The sequence below is a fragment of the Chaetodon auriga genome, chromosome 9 (assembly GCF_051107435.1).
Source record: "Chaetodon auriga isolate fChaAug3 chromosome 9, fChaAug3.hap1, whole genome shotgun sequence".
Taxonomy (NCBI): domain Eukaryota; kingdom Metazoa; phylum Chordata; class Actinopteri; order Chaetodontiformes; family Chaetodontidae; genus Chaetodon; species Chaetodon auriga.
In genome coordinates this window covers 13,478,595-13,498,244 of record NC_135082.1, presented here as the reverse complement: position 1 = coordinate 13,498,244, position 19,650 = coordinate 13,478,595, and the positions used below count along the sequence as shown (strand labels likewise).

Here is a 19,650-nt window from a genome sequence, read left to right as displayed (position 1 = left end):
CTTTTTGGTCTTTTCGTGGGATTTGTTGACAATAAGAATGATATAGGCTTCCACCACACTTCTCTCTTTGCTGTCCAACCAACATCTTGATCAGCATAGATTAGGAAAATCCCACTGAGCTCTGTGATGCCTTCAGGCGTTCACCAGGACCAGGAAATGACTGTGTTTTTCATCAGGGTGGTGTGTATTTCCAGGCTCTTGGTCTGTTGGAGGATTATCATTGTGGGAAGGCTCGCTGTTAAAGTTTCATCCAAGATGGGGCGCTCATTGGCTGTTTGTCGCAGGATGGTCTGTATCCGAAAAGGCCGATGTGGTCCTGTTTACGTCGTCTCTCTTCTTGTTTAGTTTTGCGTCCTCATATTGCAGCCTGGGTTATAGTGTGGGGGTAGGTGGCATGGAGAGGATGTTGCGCCATCCTCTTGCCTAGGACGCCTTTTTTACAAGACCAGAAGAGGTTTTTCTCATTCTATCAGAGAAACAAATGAGAGTGGTGAGAAGAAACCAAAACAGGAACCTGAATAACAGGAAAGAGGGCAGACAGAGTAGTTCAGCAAATGTCTCCTTGTCTCCTGCATCAACTCTCGCTATTTTTATTCCCATTTGGTCTTTTTCCCTTTCTCTTCTGTTCATGTTTCTCTCGTTCCCTCTTTCTCTCTCATTAGTCTCCACACTTTCACACACCTGTCTGAAGTTCAATAGTTAAAGCTGGTCTCACTGCTTGGCTGTGTAACCAGTGTGCAGTTGTTTACCTAACTGTCTGGCCCAGGAGCTCCTTGTCCCGGCGTCTAGACACAGCTAAACACGAGTGACTTGGTCTTCATGCCTCATAAACTCCAACACCTCTCTCTTCTTCTTTCCTTTATACCTTCTCACAACAACCACCTTCATGTTTTCATCCCTCTTTCTGCTCCTCTTGGTCCAAAAAAATGCCCTTTCCCTTGAATCAAACAGCAAACTTCAAGGCTCACATAGATTCTGGTCATGTTAAAGGGACGTTTTGTGTTTAAATAGTAACAAAACACCACAAATATCCCACTTTTCCCCAGAGGGGAGTCTGTTTTCAATCTTGAGTTTATGTAGATGTTTAGTGTTGCATGTATGCTGATGAGCTGTCCTGTACCAGAACTGCAGTGATGGCGTTGCTCCAAATCGTGCCATAGACCGTAACTGACTTATCAATCACATATCAGCATGATTGGGTTTAAATTTAGATCAGATAAATTTAAACCAATCACTAACGTAAAAGCTTTTAATGGCAAAATAATATATTCACTTTGGAGGGGTTTATTAGTGGCTTTGGACTTTTAAGAGAGGGTTTCTTCTTTTTTTTTAAGACTATTCGATTAAGACCAAGACCACTGAGTCCTTTGATCATTACTGTTGTTTTTGGTTAGAATGAGTATGAAAAGCAGAGTGTACTTTTTGTTGCTGAGGCACAACATCAGAGCTTTTCAATCAGATCTGAAAGACTGCCCTGGAGAAATCTGAGACATCTTTTTTTTTTTTTTTTTTTTTTTACATTTATACAAACAGTTTGCCAGCACACCCTGACCTTTCCCCTGCCTGTTTGCCTCTGTCTCATCTTGACATGACTTCATATCCTAATGCAAAACGCGGCCCATTATCCAAAAGTCTGTTTATCATAACGGCTTCACCACAAGCTCCATTTGCAGCGGCACTAATGAGCTTGTTCTGTACCATATCTAGGTGGTTAATTACAGTCATCATCTAACAAACCGCATTGCATGTGCAGATTTTTGCTGCGCGCCACTGTTCAGGGGAATTGATTGCTGTATAAACCAGAGGTTACCGTAACACACACATGCTGTTCTTACTGCCACTGGAGATGCATAGAGTTTATTTTCTAATGCCTGATTTCTCTTTTTCTGTTGCAGGACCTCCTGTAAGTACAATTTCATCTCGTCCAGGTAGTATTAAAATCAACTAATACATTATTGAACATATAGCTGTTACAGTACTTTTCCTTTGGCATTAAACATGCAAACACACAAACACACACACACACACACACACACACACACACACACCAATCCATATATTATCCTTCACTATACAATCTATGGTTTTCTCCCACAGCAGTAAAACATGGATGCAGACAAACTGTCACAATACTCAGTCACACATGTGCATCCACAGAGCACGGCAATAAACGGACCACCTGGAAACTGTGGCTGTGTGTGTGTGTGAGTGTGTGTGTGCTTGTATCTGTGTGTGTTTCACGATGGGTTATTCTTCTCTGTGGGACTATAACTCCTGCACACACTCACACACACACACACACACAAACAGCAGATAAAACACAGACAAAGTCATGTACTAACTGGAATCTGATGCTGCTCAGGTTTGGATTTTTTTTTTAAATTTAAAATTAAATGTTGCAGCCTGTCTGGAAAGAGCGTCCCATTTCTGATTATATTTACTTTTTGTCTTGTTAAATTAAGATGGGCAACTGCTCCGAAACACACCATAAGGTTTTTCCAAAAATAGTCGAACGGAACAGCGTGATATTTTTAAAATCCAAGGACTGGTTTTATTGGAGAAAACTGTCCATGCAGCTGTGCTTGAAATGATTTCTTTTCCGGAACACACCCAAAGTCCAGCTTCCAGCCCAGAAAGTCAAAGGGAAGGTGTGGTAAAGCGGAGTCACCGGCTGTAAAGTAGCAGTACAATTAGTCTGACCAAGGTCTATCAGCTGTAGTCACTGAATTCATTCAAAAACCAAAGTCTCTGTATGAACGGGTAAAAACTGGACCTTCAGTCAATCCTTGTCTCCTGTAGAATAAAGTGTGGCAGATCACGTGATGAGTTCATATATATACAGCGTGTTGGTTTCTGTTCTAACCTGTCTCAATGCTTCATGCTTTAATCTCTAACCTCACCAGGGCAAATCTGGACGGGATGGATACCCGGTAAATTTGATTTGTTATTTATCCTGTCACTCTTCAATTCACCCAATCACGTTTCTTTTTTTCTCTGAGTTGATTCTAATTTTTCAGCTTTTTTCCATCTCTGCTTTCTTTGAAGAAATTCACTCTAATCATCGCCTGTTTTCTTGCCTCTTCTTCTTGCAACCTTCAACATTTGCTCTTCACCTGTGATGTATCCTGTCCCATGACTGAGAGTGACTCAAATACAAAGACAGTTGTATTTCAACAAAAGTAGACGTATGGCTGCCCAGAGTGGTGAGATTTTTTCCCATAGGCGATTTGAAGCAGTGCAACTTACTGAGTGCTGAAAACAGTGACATAAAACATACTGAGTGCACCTGTGAAAATGAGTAAACATGAAGAGCAATAAACACAAAGATACGATCAGTAAACATAAGCCACAGGAGTGTAAACCATACCAGTGAAAATGTGAAACATTCATCCACAAGGCACAAATCATGCCCCAGCTTTTAAATGGGGTTTACTCATGTTTGAATAATATAACTGTGTACATCCAGAATTACTGAATGCAAAGCAGATCACTGGTTTCCACCAGCGAGTCATGCAGCACCACAAGCCCAAGAGTCAGCTCTGGCGTTATCCAGAGATACAGCGGCCTCTTGTGGTCAGTCAGACTACTGACCTTCACCACAGCTGCTGAGATAAAAACAGCTCATGGCTCTGTTGCTGATTTGTGGTTCAGCCATCATCAAATTGTCGTCGGCTAATACAGATACACTCCCTCACCCCTCGAGAGCTCGAGAACTGGGTGTCCTGCATGGTGTGCAGTTGCACATGAAACAGTAGCGTGTGCAGGGTCCATGTGCTACATGCTCTCTGTGACCCCCTCTGTCTGGTTGTCCACAGCCGTCGCCCCAGTGTTGTGTTCCACGGCGTCTTGTCGGTTGTGTCGTTGAGTACGTTGTCTCACTGGGAATTTTTTGGGGAAGTTCATTACCCATGGGGCTCGCTCCCAGTTAGATTCCCAGTCTGCCTGGCACTGCACAGCCCTCCTGACGGGAAATGCCTGCTGCTAATTACACACAGGTGGACCGTGTGCACGGAGAAGTGTGTGCTCGTTTGTGTTTTATTTGCCTGCGATGCTGTTCATCTTTGTCACCGTCTTCATTGTAAATCCCAAAATTGTGGCACATTGCAGTGTTTTTAACTTGAGAGCGTCTCCTTAATTAGATGATGCATTGTTCTGCTTCAAAGCTGCATAATCTCAGTAATCCTTCCCAGTCAAGTTATCATAATGAAATCAATCCTTAAAGCTCTACCATTACATAGATGAAATAATATTACAACTAGAGGAGCTGTGTTTGCTAAGTACAAGAGGCAGCTCCCTGTTATGACGGGTACGTGCAGGTATGACGAGTAAAGAAGCTGCATGTATGAAGTTACCGTGAAACAACAGTAGATTAATCATCCTGGCAATTAACATGGACAGCACATTATTTCATATAGCAGCACCAGAGATGATCAAGTTCCAAAGACTGAAGCTTAAAATGGGCCATTCTTCCTGTTGGGTTGAAGTGTTTGTGTATCTGTGTCCATATGTGCAGATGTGTGTGAACTCCATCCAACCACCCGTAGTTTATGTAGATCTGTGTAACAAAGGCCAGAACTGTGGAAGTGGTCAGACTGTGTGTGTGTGTGTGTGTGTACTCGTACTTGCTACATAGTGAAGACAAGTTTTTACACACAGAGTGGAGATATTTTTGAAACGTGAGGACACTTTGGACAGTCCTTATAACTTCAAAGGGCTGTTTGAAGGTTAAGACTTGGTTTTAACGGGTCGGTTAGTGTTTGGCTAAAGGTTAGGCATTTAGTTGTGTTGGTTAAGGTTAGGAAAGGAGCTAAGGAATGCATTATATCAATGAGGGTCCTCATAAGGATAAAAGTACAGGTGCAGCACGTGTGTGAGTGTGTGATATGTTTTCACACCAATAGCATCTCTCACATGGACTGCTCATATATGGAGAGGGCATGCGCAGTCAGTTTCCAGAGAGCACTGCAGTGCTGGTTTGTGCCACTGACTTGTGCCAACAAATTTTCTTTATTTTTCCATTGTTAAAACAAACAGCGACATCGCCTTCCAGCGCTTTTTTTTCTTGCCCTCTTTCACCCTTATTATGTCCATTTCAAGCCGTTAACCCTCGGCAGCTCTCTGACTGTACACAGGAACACATAATTAACTGAATGAACGCAGCAATTGAAGTGGTGGAACTAAGTACATTCACTCAGTTTTGTTGTACTTGTACTTTACTTGAGTATTTAAATTTTCTGCTACTTTGTAAAATAACTTTACTTCACAGATTCAGATTAACAATACAAATATATAATCAGGGCATAAATGATGAGGTATTATTTGGTTCAGATAAGACTTCATTGATCTCTGACTGAAACTCACCTGCTACCATCAGTATATAAAGTCATTTAAATAAGCCCCATCTTTCATTAAAGTCAATAACACATTAATGCATCAAATATTATTAACCAATAATAAAATACCCACTATTCTGAAACGAGCCATTCTTCATAAGGAGTGCTTTCACTTTCTGTACTTACAGTATATTTTGATGCTAAGTATTTCTACATTATTGTATTGCTACTTTTACTTCAGTAAAATATCTGAGTATGTCTTCCATCACTGAACTATATTGCATAAGCTGTGTTTGCCAGTGTGTGTGTGTGTGTATGCATGTGCTGAACTTCAGTCAGGTGGCATGCACATGTCTCCCATTCGTTCATCAGACCAATGCATGCAGCAGCCCACCTCCATTGAAGCATTGCTAATATGATAAACAGTGTTAATGAAATGCGGTTTGTGTGTATCTCATGCATAACACTATAAGTGTGTGTGTGTGTGTATTTGTGCGTGCTGATGTATGTTTTCTCTCCTCATGTAACCCCCCGTCACTTCTTCCTGTCATAAATCACAGGCGAGGGGGTTTGAGTTTCAGAAAAGAGCCTTCCCACTGTCAAACAATCAAAATCAGACAGACTGACAGAACAGAGCGGAGGGGTAAACACACACCTACCCACACTAGCTGATTATTCATGTGCACAGTCACCAGCGTGCCCAGCTACTAGCGTGTTTATGCGAAAGTGCCAGTCTGTGACAGGCAGCGGACCTGGTTCGGCAGAAACAGGCCAAGGCCTCCATTGTTCAGCCTTTCAGGCCTCTGAGCGCAGATTAAAGCCAGACAGTCACCCAAAAACATGTCAGTAATTTTCTGTCCCAAACACACAGCACTCTGGTATGCTTTATTGTGCTCTTTGGTTCTGGTTGCAGACACTCTTTTTTTCTTAAAGAGGCAAATGCCATGTATCACAAATTACGTCCATGTAGCCCTGGCAAAGAGAGTTTGTTCCTGTGGCAACATGGAAATAACTTGACACGAGGGGCTGAGCAATATTCAAAAGATGGTTGGTGGATCACTGCGAGAGAGGAAAAGATAATGACATCAAAGGATGCACGCGAAGCAAGGGAAGCAGAACAGGAGAAGAGAAAGGGAGCGCTCACTCTCCCCATCACATAATTAAGCTCACTGAGCCTAATGTGTGCAACACGTTGCTGCACCGTGTTTGTTTCTAGCTGAGATGTCTGCTCTGATGTGCAGACACCAAGCTTTCATGCCGCATCCTCAACAATTACACCCTACGGGATAATTACCAGTCTGCACCATAGGGAGTACAATAAAGACAGCAAAGACACCCCTCGCCCTGTTTCATTGGGATTAAGACCATGAGCATGCACACAAACACACACACACACACACACACACACCAACACAGACACAGACATATGCCCTCCTGCAGGCCAAGTTATTTTCCAGAAATGTGTTTAAAAGCCATCTAATCTGTGGGAATGCTGAGTCAAAGCTTTTTTTTTTTTCTATCTGCCAGGGGACGCTGCAGGATAAGATGGCAAAGTAGACGAGAAATACACACAAAGAGCCACACACACACATAATAAGGCATTATTTCATTTTCTCCCACATTCACTTGAGGTTTTGGTGGTGGTCTCAGGCCTATTTTCTCACTTTTTCTCAGCATTAATCTCCCACTGTCTTTTACTTCTGTCCTCCTTCCTTTTTATTCTGTGGCCTGATCCATTTGCGGTACAAGATGAAGAGATTTTTTTTTCCAGTCTGTTCTATTTTTATTTGAGTTTCAGCTCTTTTTCCCGCCTTGCAGACTGATGTGCACTATACTGGACCACACTGTAGGTACAGTATCACAATGCAACGATACAGACAGAAAAGCACAGAATATATTAAGGGCCACACATCAAAAACCAATTTCCTCTGGCAGCTGTGTTCCTGACTCTTGTTCTTATTCATATAAACCCTACTGGCCCATTTTACCCTTCCATTAAAAGTTCCCTCTGACCTCTGCTGTTGATTTAACTAAGGCTCATATATTTTAAAGCATCTTACCTTATCAGTCATAGAGGAGTTCCCTGGACTGCTTTATAGTTGGTTGAGTTATTCCTCCAGATAGCTATAATACTTCTGGGTCTTATTTTATTCTATATTGGACAACAGTATGGCAAGTATGGTCGTAGAGGTTACAGTATCAATTATATGCAAGCTGTCAGCTGGCAGATCTTAGATATAGAGTTTGGTTGTTGAGAATAAACCCTCCCTCGCTCTCAGACACACAGAGTAATCGTACCTACAGGTCACAGGCCTCTGTGTGGCTCGTTAGCCGCCATAAATCTGCCTGTTTGTACTCCAGCTCGGATGACCTCACCACGTACACGTCGTCTACTCATCCTGACGAGTCTTGAAGGAGCCGGTCCCTGATAAACGCTGCCAGATGCAGAGATATCATTGCACGCACACACACATAGACACACACCGGTGCATAGATCCAGAGACATGGACACAGACAGGAGAGAAAACTCGCTGGGACGTTTGTAGGCTCATTCAAATTGTCCTTCATGACATGATAGACACAGCTTGCTGCATTTAATTGAGTGGTGAAACTACAGCCCGTCCTGTACTGCATAGGATCCAGTGAGTGAAGTACAGAGCGTTTTCTCTTCACACTTCTCTCAACTTTAGACAGTCATGGTGAAATTATTGCCGTCCAATTGGTCCCACTCATTTGTTCCACCCCTGTCTCAACCACCTACTGCTGATTTCACAAGGGGCCTTTAATCAAAAAGACATCAGGAGCCTCAAAGGCTTTTCTGCCAGACTTTTTATAAATCTTTTATACTGACTGACCGCTAAGGTTTTTGAAGAGAGTTTATAGCCTTGCTGTCCTGTTACAAGACTTACAAGGGGCACCAAATGAACGCATAAACTATTTAATGAGGGTGTCATTCCCTCCATCATCCTCTTCCCTCTGTGCTTATGTGCCTACTGTCCATCCATCAAGCAGGCAGCGATGACACTGTGGTAGGTTTTCACTACGGGACTTCAGGCCGGATAGCACCCATGGGGCCTGTAAAGCAGGGAGATTAAGAGAATAACCCAATTTATGTAAGCCATCCAAGGCCGGAGAGGATGATTGTTAGTGATGGCTTCCAGTCTGCAGAGCCACCAGGGCTGTGAAGGGTTGAGCAACGCCACGACTCGAGGGACCCTGTAAAAACTGTTAGCTTAACACTGAGTATGGTCGTTAAGGAGGAAGTCAACATTAGCCTTTACCACATACATCACATTTAAGTGTTTCTGGAAAGTTTGATCTAAGAGCCGACTGTTCCTTTTTGTTCAAGTAGGGATCTAAAGGTTTGTGCCTTTGAACTGAGCGCTGCTTTGCAGAGGAGGTTCAACGACTGCTTGGCTGTTTTTATTGAGGTAAACAAAGTGGACAACTTCAACTGCTGTTTCAGCACTTGGGTGAGGTTGGACGGGAACTTTAAACTGCCTGTTGGATTATCTCATCACCACAAACACAGAGACACAGTAGATGTGGGGTTGTGTGGAAGCTTAATCCAGCTGGACCAAATCCACCCACAGTCCATCATGTTGGACACCACACTCTAAATCTTAGAATAATTATAAACTACAGCCACCTGGAAACGTCTTAATATCTGAGTCTTACTGTGTGTGTGAACACAAACACACTCACAGTTAAATGGGGCAGGATATACATAGAACATTTGTATAAGTAACTCTTTTGTCCTTTCTCCTACTTTTTCATCCCAAACTTTCCAACAATGGCAGATCTTTGTCATTTACAAACACACTTTTCACTGTCTTCACTTCATACGTTTGTCTTACAAAATCCACTTAATTGTTTTTCCTAAGCTAAGATCATTTTCATTGTTTCCTAAGAGATGCAGAGACAAGACTCAAACATTATGAAATACTAATTGACAACAGCCGGTTTATGATATTATGAAGGAGGAAGCCAGTTCTGTGGCTGGATTTAAAACAAATATGGTCTTCACAGTGTCGTAATCATGTTCTTCATTCACAGCCGTCTTGCAGTAGATGTTTGTGAAGCCAATCATTAATGGAATAGTTTTACTTTTTTTAAAAATGTACTTATTCGCTTTCTTGCTGAGAGTTAGATGAGAAGATCGATACCACTCTCATGTCTGTGTATTAAATACTGTATAGCTAAATTAATCTTAGCTTAGCCTAGCATAAAGACTGGAAACTGAGGAATTACAAAAACTGGAGTGTAAAAAACACGGGTTTTATGGGGTTATAGTAAGACCACAGTGATTAGCTAAACTAAGCTAAGCTAAGGTGATTTGTGGCATGAGGATGGTCGGATCGATGTCCTTATCTGTCTCTTGACAAAAAAGGGAAAAAGCCTATTTCCCAAACTTCATTTAATGGTTCTGTGTCGACATGGCTCTCATAGTTGCATTATGTTCTTTTCATAATTTGTTTATATCCGTCTTCCCTCAGGGTCCACTTGGCTTGGATGGGAAACCAGTGAGTATTCCCATAATCAAATGCGTAAAACATGCCTGGAGTGACAGACAGTAGTTGAATTCTAACCCTCTGTTTTCTCCTCTCAGGGTTTACCAGGTCTCAAGGGAAGCCAGGTACACTATCACACACCTGTTGTCTTGTTTAGGTTTTCTAATAACCCATGGCAATTAAACTGAAGCAGTTCATACTCAAAGATTTTCTAACCGTGAATCCAGGTGGGTATTTGGCCTGTAAGACAGGTGATGGATTGCAAGCCTACATCAATCATTTTTACTGTTCCTAAGGGAACGACACAAGCCCACGGTAGCCATCTTGTTTCTTGTTCCACCTCTTAAGTCATCCCAGTGTTCACAGCCACAGGGGAGTCATGGCTCAACTGAACCGAGTGCTGACATCCCCTTTGCACTTCACCTCTGAGTCCCATCCATCACCCCTCCCCTGAACCCCTGCCGCACCACCAGACACACCCAGGTGTAGTGTGGAAATAGGCCAAGCAGAGCAAATGGGTTACACACCAGTGGGAAAAGTGAGAGAGAGAATAGAGTTTATAACCTCTACAGAGGCTCTTTAAAAAGTCATTATCGTATCCCACCCCTCGCCTTCTCTCTGGTCCCTTTGCCCACGAGAGGGACAAGAAATGTAAACCCTTCACAGCATAATGAGAGCTGTTCAAAGAGCTCCTGCAAAAGGAGACCTCAAGCTGGGTCCGTCCTTTGGGAGGACTTTCCCCATCACTGAGGGACTGCCGTAAAACTCTGGCAGGTGTGACTCAGACCTCAGTCGCTCAGGTACTGTACTCAAGGAATGAAAGCAGGAGGATGAAGGATAAAAGAACAATATGATTGATTTGTTGATCATGATGGAGGGCCAGGGAGACACAGTGGGTTGTTGACGCTGCCATAAACAAAAGAAACATAAGTAATAAGATAAGAATAAAGTTAGACTTTTCAGACACATCTTGTGGTCTTCATAGTGGATGGATGTAGTTTATGGAAAAGCTCCAGAACGCCTCCAGTAAGTGGACCTGGTGTTTCCCTTTTTTTTTTCTTTTTAATGTCAAACTGCAGTTTCCAAAGTCAACAGTGAACCTTCAGTCTTAAAAGAAACCTTCGTCCACTTTTGAACCTTCGTCCACAAATAATACACTCTGTGGTTTTTATAATAGCTATTTTAAAATATTTTTCATAATACCTGTTGACAAAATGTTCTCACATTACTTCCCATTTTATAAAATACGGCTATAATTTAAACTTGGGTAAATCTATGAAATAAAAATGTAAAACTAAATATTTTCTATAAAATATATATGAAAATGAAAAAGGAAAACATCCAAACTTTCTCAGCAGTGTAATAAACTCTTAAAAATCTTTCAGTTTCCCCTTTAAGTGCATAAAGGTTCAAAAACATCATCTTATTTACACTGTTGGACTTAGAATCAAATGGAAATCATATCTGACAACCTGACATTATCAATGCCAGGAGAACAAGGAAATTAAAGAGACTAAACTGAAACTAAAAACTATGAAATCCTCCCTGCTGATAACACAGCGGAGGTGTTTTGTCACTTGAATTAAACCTCCAATCTCTGCTTCCCCTGAACCGAAGGAGAGAGCAGTGCAGGAGATAAGCTGCTGCCTGTCATCATGTGGCGAGTCACATTAACAACCTGCTTATCCTCTGCACCAGACCCGCTCTTCAGCTCCATGCTCCTGAACACAATTAGAGCTCCAGTCCAGAGAAAATGTCTGCCAGACAGAGGAGACGTGAGGAAAGGGGGAACAAATGAGAGAGGGAGGCTTCAAGACAAATCGCATGGTCGATTTACAGGAAGGGGAAGTGAATAAGAGCAGAATGAGGGAACAAGTGAGTGAAATGCAGTTTGGGATGAGTGAAAAGAATAGACATAAAAAAGGTTGGTGATAAAGAGTGGCTGGGCTGTCAGAGGTAAGATCCTCTCACTGTGGTCACTTTTGGAGAGACAGTGGCTGAGATCAGAAACAGTTGGGGCAGGTTTCCATGTAGTCCTCTCTGCCTGTTGCAGTCACAGGCGGCCTGTTAGTCAGTCTGCGGTCTGTGGTAGGGTCCTTGTACCACTGAGACACACAGAGAAAGAGATGGACAACATCAAACTATCCAGCGCCACAGTGCGACTGTGTGTCAGTGTCTTACATACTATACATAAATGCACAGGCCTGTGTTTTTAGTTACTGTGTCTACTATTCCACATCCAAAGCGTCTTTGGACTTCTCTTGTTGGAGGAACAAAGGAACATGTTGCCCTTTCAGTTCTGTCCCCCAGCAAAACAGTTTTTACCTCCCAAAGAGAAATCTTAAAGGGATTCTCCCTGAATGTCATGTGGTGCTCTTATTGTGAAATATGCTCCGACAGAAGAGGCTTGTGATTGAGCGGTCTCAATGGCACGGCTGCATTAAGCGGTACTAATGCTTCGGCTTACTGTTTGACTGAAAGCTCTCTGCAAGAGGGCAATTGAAGATATATTGTTCTGTGATGTGTATTACTCACACGGTAACAGATTTAGCTTGACCAACTGTCTCCGATTATCTCCTCCCTCCTGCAGGGACCAGCCGGACCCAAGGGAGAAAAGGTATGCTTCAGCATGGATTTCAACAACCCTGCTAGACAAGTCAATGCACCGTGTGGATGTGTTTCTCACATAAATTTACAGGCGGGCATCTTCACATAGACACAAATGCCAGCACGCACACACTTGCACACAGCCTCACAGGTGTTCCCTTCATCGCCCTCCCACGATCACCTTTTCTTTGCGCGCCCATCAAACGAGCCATAGATTACATGTAGTTATGTAGGAGCTCATATGTCTCCGCACATTCTCACGTCAAGGCACTAAACAGGTTTACAGGCCTTCCGCAGGGCTCGATGATAGCCAGATGTTTTCCCGCTCTGTGAACCTCTGCCCAGCCTGAGATGTTAGCAACCGTACTGTAAGCGCTGCCAGAGGGGGGTCGTGCATGTGGTCGTTGTGTGCGCACCGATGTGTGACTGTGTGTGCGTGTTTTTTGCGCTCAAGCAAAAATTGTCCAGATAAGCGCAACCACAAGAACAGCACGAGTGCAGGAAGCAGCATCTGTCAGAGCAGACTGATGAGCCGGGATTGCAAATGACAGATGATGCTGAGGTTTGGAAAATTGGCTCCCGTCGTATAATCATGCTAGTAGCGCTGTGCTGAGACCGTGTACTCCGAATCCTCATCAGAGAAGTAACAATCCCCAACACGGTCGCTCCCATTTTCACTCAGCCCATAACGGCCCATCAAAGGATTCCAGTAAATGATTTATACAGTAAATAACGACATCCTGAGCTGGTTTGGGGACAGATGACCTTTGATTTGGTTCCTTCACATACACAAGCATTAGTTTGTAAGCCTGTCTGTCACAGCTGCTCCGCAGTGTTCAATTGCATGCCTTGTCCTGTGAGCATATACAGTGGTAATAACTGCTGACAATTGTTATTTTCCTGTTTTTCTCCCAGGGTGACCAAGGAGACATTGGGCCAAGGGTAAGTCGTGCTTTCTGTCTTTGCCTGAGATGGTGAGACAAGATGTTTTTGAATTTTGTGTGTGCATTTTAGGAGCTACTTTTTCATCATAGCTGACCTGGCTGAAAAGACTTTTCCTTTAATTGTGTTTTGTTCCTCAGCAGACCTTTGCAGTTTAAATATGAGCTTCCATTGAAATCTTTCCTTCCAGTTTTTGTCCTCTTTCTCTTTGTTTGTCTTTTTCTGTCTCTGCCAATTTTAAATTTCACTTTCCTTTAAGGTCAAGAGGCACTGCGCTTTCCATCCAGTCATTTTAAGAAGTGAACTTTCTCTGCAATCTGAAAAAAAAGAGCATCAATTGAGAAAAATATGTGTTTGCAGTTTCCTTTTAAATGTATAATGATGGAACGGAAAGTTAAACAACAGGCCCTCCAAAAGCTTCTGTCATATCTCATTAGAGCTGAAACCAGTGTTGGAATGTAACTAAGTACACTCACTCAATTACTGCACTTTAGTACAAATTTAAGGTACTTGTACATTACTTGAGTCATTTCTTTTCACACCTTTTTCCACAACATTTATCTGACAGCTTTAGACACTACTTACTTTACAATTTAATATTTTAAACATACAAAGTGCTTATAAAATCTGATGTTATAAATAAATCTACCAACAGTTTATGCAAGTTCAGCTAAAATGATCAATCAATTCATCGATTGGCAGAAAGTTATTTGCAAGCATTTCACATTTCCAATAATGACTTTATTTATATTTATTTTGACTTTTGGACTGTTGGTTAGACAAATGAGCATCGTGAAAGTGTCACAACTCTCGCTATTTTCTAAGAGCCAAATATCAATCGATTAATCAAGAATACAATCAGCAGATGAATCCAGAATGAAAATAACCATTAGTTTCAGTCCTTCACAACATAGTTTAAAATGTCAAAACTTCAGCTCAACCACCTATAACAATAAAAAACTTTTACTTCAGTACAGGATCTGAAGACTTCCTCCAACACTGGCTATAATGAACATTTACATAACACACGCCTTTGCAGAGATTTAGATGCGAAGGTAAATACTATTCAAATGTGTGTCCAGTAAATGGTGAGACTGTGGCTCACAGTGCAGTTAGTTAAGGTAACAAAATCCTTTATACCTACAAATAAAATGAAGCTTCCATGTCCCATCTGTGTACAGCTGACTTATCAGCGCACAGTGTCAGCGAGTGTCTTATGACTGCAGGAGGAAACCTCCACCAACACAGGGAACATATGCAGCTGAGCTTCAAACTCAGACAGACCATCACAAATTGGAAATCAAAGTCCAGGAAGAGAGGAATCGTCTTTTTCTTTTTCTAACATCTGAAAAACTACTCATCATTTCCTTGTTATCATGCTGGGGGAGCAGTGTGCATGTGCAAACAAATGTGAAAACACTTCTGACCACAAGTTTTGGTCTGTCCACATAACTTTCAACACTCGAGGCAAGTCGTTTAATAATTCAAAAGAAAAGTGTGTTTACCCTGCACGGCTTCCACAGCAACTGCACCAACAACACAGTCCGGCTCCTATGATGAGGTTTGAGTTGCCCACATCTCCAAAGCCAGGGATGAAACATGATGATATTAAAGAACGATGGAAATACTTAAACCTCACCATCAAAACCCAACGGTCAGGACAGTGCGCCAAGGCTGCCATCTAGTCTCAACCAAACGGTGTTTTTTTAATATTGCGCATAAAACCTCGCTCTGCATCTGGTCCATGTTGTCAGTGTTGTCTTTTCATGTGATATCATTCCACCCACCATGGGATCTATATAATTATCTCCTGTTTTATTCAGTGTGGTTTGAAAATAACCCCCCTGTGTTTTACATGGTAAACAGCTTGGATTCTTTGAAGAAGTCATGTACCCGAGAAATCCTGAATGTTTTCATAGTTTTATTATGTTAAGCATATATTATCAGGTCAAGGTCACACTTCTTCACATGTAAAATGATCAGCTGCTGAGGTAATCTATGCATTGTTTTGGGCTTTTAAAGCCACAGATCCGAACCTCTGTTGTTCTCATGTTTTTGTCTGTGAGGTTTCTCCATTTCCCCGAAGATGGTCAACTGTAGAAACATCCCATAGAGCTCAAATGACAGCAGAAATTTAATCCGCAACAATTCTGATAAACTGTTTATTATTTTTTAAGCAAACATGGCAAAGGTTTACTGGTTGCAGCTTCTTCTTTGCTGTTCTCTTAGTGTTTGTGTTGTAATTGAATAACTGTGGACTGTCTCTCACTGAAATGGTCCAAATGGTGTCAATTATGCGTTTTCCCCCATTTTTTAACCCCTTGTTACAAAGCCAGATATATTTTTCGGATGCGTTGAGCAAATTCAGATAAATCACATGGCCAGTAGGAGCTTATGAATATTTCAATTGACGTAGCCCAAAATTCTAAGAAATTCTTCATTAACACCAGTGAATTGTCTTTATTAATCCTCAAACATTTTTTGTACACATAATGATACTATAACCTCTGTATCTATACCGGACAAAAAAACTGTAATTTCCATATCGGTAAAGGCCTGTCTTATGGGGACCATAACTCTGACTGTGAGCCACTTAAACTCTCAAAGTATTCACAAAATACTGTTCTTAAAAGGCTTAAAACCCTTTTGTAGCCACTTGCTGCTTGTCTGTATTATTACTAACATTCTTTCATAAGTATCCAACAAATGAAAGGTTTGGAATAATAATTAGAAATAGATGTGTGGTCATAAATCTTCTACTGTAAGAGCTGGAGCCGGACGATATTGGCATAACAGTGCGTGTAAGAGTATTGGAATGAGACTGAATGGCTATTGTTTTATAGCAGAGCACAAATGGAGTGTAAATTTGACAGGGCTGCCCAGCAGAACAAAATTTATGATGCGGCTCAGAAACATTACAGGAATTCCTGATTCCTATCAAGGCATACACCATTTGATTTCCCAGCCTGTCCCTTAAGATTTTGAGGTAATGGTTTTGCAAGAATTAAATCTTTTTGGCATTCTGCATCATACAGTTCTTCCAAATGGTAAATATTGCATTTGGACCAGGCTTCTGGAGCTTGGATGTCCTTGGATAAGTCTGCAGTTGAAAAACCTCAGAGTATAGCCTAGAGACACAGGCTTGGTTCAAAATAAATCACGCAGCTCCTAAAACTACTGCAGTTGTGACTGAGGTTTGGCACTGGGGTGCATTTTAATAGATATAGTTAGATAAATTGCCAGTGTCAGACAACTGTCAATCTCTGGATGTTGTAATAGCTTTAAAACATGATTTTTTAGCAGCTATGACAAATCAAAACTCTACATGTCAACTGAGGCTGAGCAGATAAAAGGTAGTGCAGTGGGAGTCCATCAGCGCTACACAAGCTCAGTCATCGCCTCGCCCTGATCTCCACATTGTACGCTGATTCACCTCTGAACTCTATGAGAGGATGAGAGAATGCATGTGAAAACAGGAAGTGGCCATGAATCTCTGTCAACCTATGACTTCCTGTCAATCCATCAGTTCCAGTGCCTTTGTCAGGCTGAATCTGATCCCAGAACATAATACAAACACAGGATAACACGGGTGTTAAAACACAATCAGATGTCAAAGAAGAACCAAAAAAGATGTGACAAAAGGTCATGTGTAGTGTTGCATCTTCTCCAAATCAACTTTTATTGAAAGGCATTAAGCTGGTGGCCATTTTTCCCAGCCTCCAAGCTGTCACTATGTTGACAGACAAGCTATGATGGGAGTTTCATCCCTGGCCAAACGCCTCCTGTTGACTCCCCCGGAGCAGCTACAAAAGGGCCATGGTTAAACGGGCTCCGAGGTTGAATGGCTGTTTGTCATAGTATGAGCCTAAGGTCTGATGAGAACGTGGTAAAGGGGGAAACCCACTGTGAAACAGCCTATTCTCTTATAGGATGTTTAAGGAGCATATGTGTATGTGGTGTCCATGGTGGGAACAGTGCGAATGAGTGAATGTGACAGTGGTGAGAGAGGAGTGTATAAGCAAAGAGGGGAGGAGGAGGAGGGGTCCGCGGTGTCTGAAAAACCTCAGCTATCCAGCGCTCACCGCAGCCTGTTAACGCAAACCTCATGATCGGGCTAGCATCTCTCCTTCTTTCTCTACCTACTATCCCCCTGCTGTTCTTCCTCCCTCCTCTCTTAGATCTCCTCTCCATCCTCCCCTCCCTCTCTTGTGTTTTTTGGAGGGAACTCAACCAGAGAAGCAGCACACTGCTCCGAGCTCTGTGGCGGCAGACAAACCTCTGCCCCTTTCAGCTTGACAGACAATCATCACAGTTGCTGTCTGTCGGCTGGAAAGAGCCAAGCCACCTCTGTTTGGTTTGGTCGCTAAGGGAAGGACAGAAAGACATTAGATGGAACACACACACACACACACACACACACACACACACAATTAAATGCATGTTTGAGTGACAGATCCAGGATACAGTTTCTGAAAGGCCAAAGGGGGCAGTTCTGTTTGATTAAGCAGTATTTCTCAGTTTTCATGAAATGTACAGTATGTCTCACTCTTTGCAGACGATGTTTTCCTATTCAACCACGTTGGTATGCTACAGTCAGTTGCTCACCTTTCCCTTTGTCACTTCCTCCTTTCAGGGTCCTCCTAACTACAGCACATATGCAGGTCTGCACAGTAATCAGATTCTCACCGTCAAGGTTTGTCCGTCCAAATGAACTCGTCCTCAGTCCTCCCAGCTGCCGCCGCTCTCTGTCAGGCTGCTGATCTGTCACTAGAAAGGAGCAAAACACTCTTCTTGAGCTTTCTCTTCAGGCTTACAGATTCTGAGGCCGCTGAACTCTCATCTCTGTTTTTTCCCACAGCTGTTATACCCCCCCCCCCCCCCCCCCCCCCGTTGGACTCTCTCAGTTACCAATAGATTTCTGATTTCTATCTTGTCTCACTCTCTTTTGTCCTTCCACATGCTCCATGTCCTCTCCTCTCTTTTTCCCTTTACACTCTTTGCCCTTCTGCTGTCTTTCCACTGTTTGTCCCTGCTGCACCTCTTGCATCTCAGATGGTCTTCCCCCGATATGACCATGGCTTTCTCTCTGGAGAGCAGTCCAGCAGCTTTCAGAGACGCTTTCTGAAGGTAGACCACAACTAAGGCATGTGTGCACTTTTAACACTTTCACAAATTTTTCTTATTCATGTTCTGGTTAACCGTGCATCTCCCTTCTTTCTCACTTTCCCCCCGTTCTTGGCCATGTTGCATTGATGTCATGTTTGATCATTTTTCCATCATTTCCTGTGTGTGCTGGCTTGTTTAGCTCGATTAACTTGACTGATTAGGTGAAATTGTTTGTATAAAAATTCTAACGCATCCAAAAAAAATTAGGAAAAAAATCTCTCAAAATTAATCACACATTTCAGAGAGACTTAAGAAATGTGTGCTTCTTATTACAAGGAGAATGGAAGAACTTTGTTGGTAACAGTTTAAGCCTGAGCTTAATAGAGACATAATAATTATCAGTGCAAGAAAATAAGGTTTTAGTCCTCTGTTTGGAGGTCTTGGAAATATCATTTCCATGAAAGGGTTTGATGTACCATGTTGTTTGCCGCAATAAAGCAAACCATAATGCACCGCGTCTGTAGAGATGAGAGGGTGCAGAGGAAGTGTGTGCATGTGAGTGAAGAGACAGCGCTCACTGGGCTGAAATCCCCTTCAGTGGTGAGCAAGACATTTAGGGCATTAATGGGTTCTAAGCATGAGTGTGGAAGTCATCAGAAAGAGACATGCTCCCGGTTAGATGTAAATTCAGTGATGAAGGGATCTTCAACATGTGGTGACAGATCTGTTTTTGTTTTGTGACGCATGAACAGAAAAGAAACACCACATCCATTGTTGATACCTCGTCCTCAATTGACGTTGAAGTTCTTGCATGTGCTTTTGTCAAGATGGGTGTGTTTCACTTTGTGACTCAATATCTGTCAGATTCACTGGATGAGGACTCAGGGACAACTAGCGAATTAAGCTAATGAGCTACACGCTGTGACTAAAAGTTTAACTAGGTTTTTGAATTATGCAGAAAGGCCTACATGGTTCATTCTGTGGATTGTAATAAAGATATTTAAAGCAGCTATAATCAGTATTTTTTTTTATATTGACAGTGAGTCAAATGTGAGAACATGTGAGAACTTTACTGTTTTGACTGACTGAAAATGGCAGATAGGCAAAGTTAGCAACTAGCAGATGGAGCATTTATCAGCTAAAGAGCAGCT

The 19,650-nt window shown here is 42.2% G+C and overlaps 1 protein-coding gene across 1 annotated transcript in view; it reads left to right on the top strand.

Annotated features, from left to right (window-relative positions):
• Positions 1-19,650, top strand: part of LOC143325355 (uncharacterized) — a 116,310-nt gene that overhangs the window by 86,188 nt on the left and 10,472 nt on the right. The window contains exons 4-10 of the mRNA XM_076738340.1: positions 1,896-1,903; positions 2,904-2,930; positions 9,830-9,856; positions 9,943-9,969; positions 12,435-12,461; positions 13,367-13,393; positions 18,446-18,520. Of these exons, the coding sequence (XP_076594455.1) occupies positions 1,896-1,903; positions 2,904-2,930; positions 9,830-9,856; positions 9,943-9,969; positions 12,435-12,461; positions 13,367-13,393; positions 18,446-18,520 (218 nt within the window). The remainder of the gene's footprint in view (positions 1-1,895; positions 1,904-2,903; positions 2,931-9,829; positions 9,857-9,942; positions 9,970-12,434; positions 12,462-13,366; positions 13,394-18,445; positions 18,521-19,650) is intronic.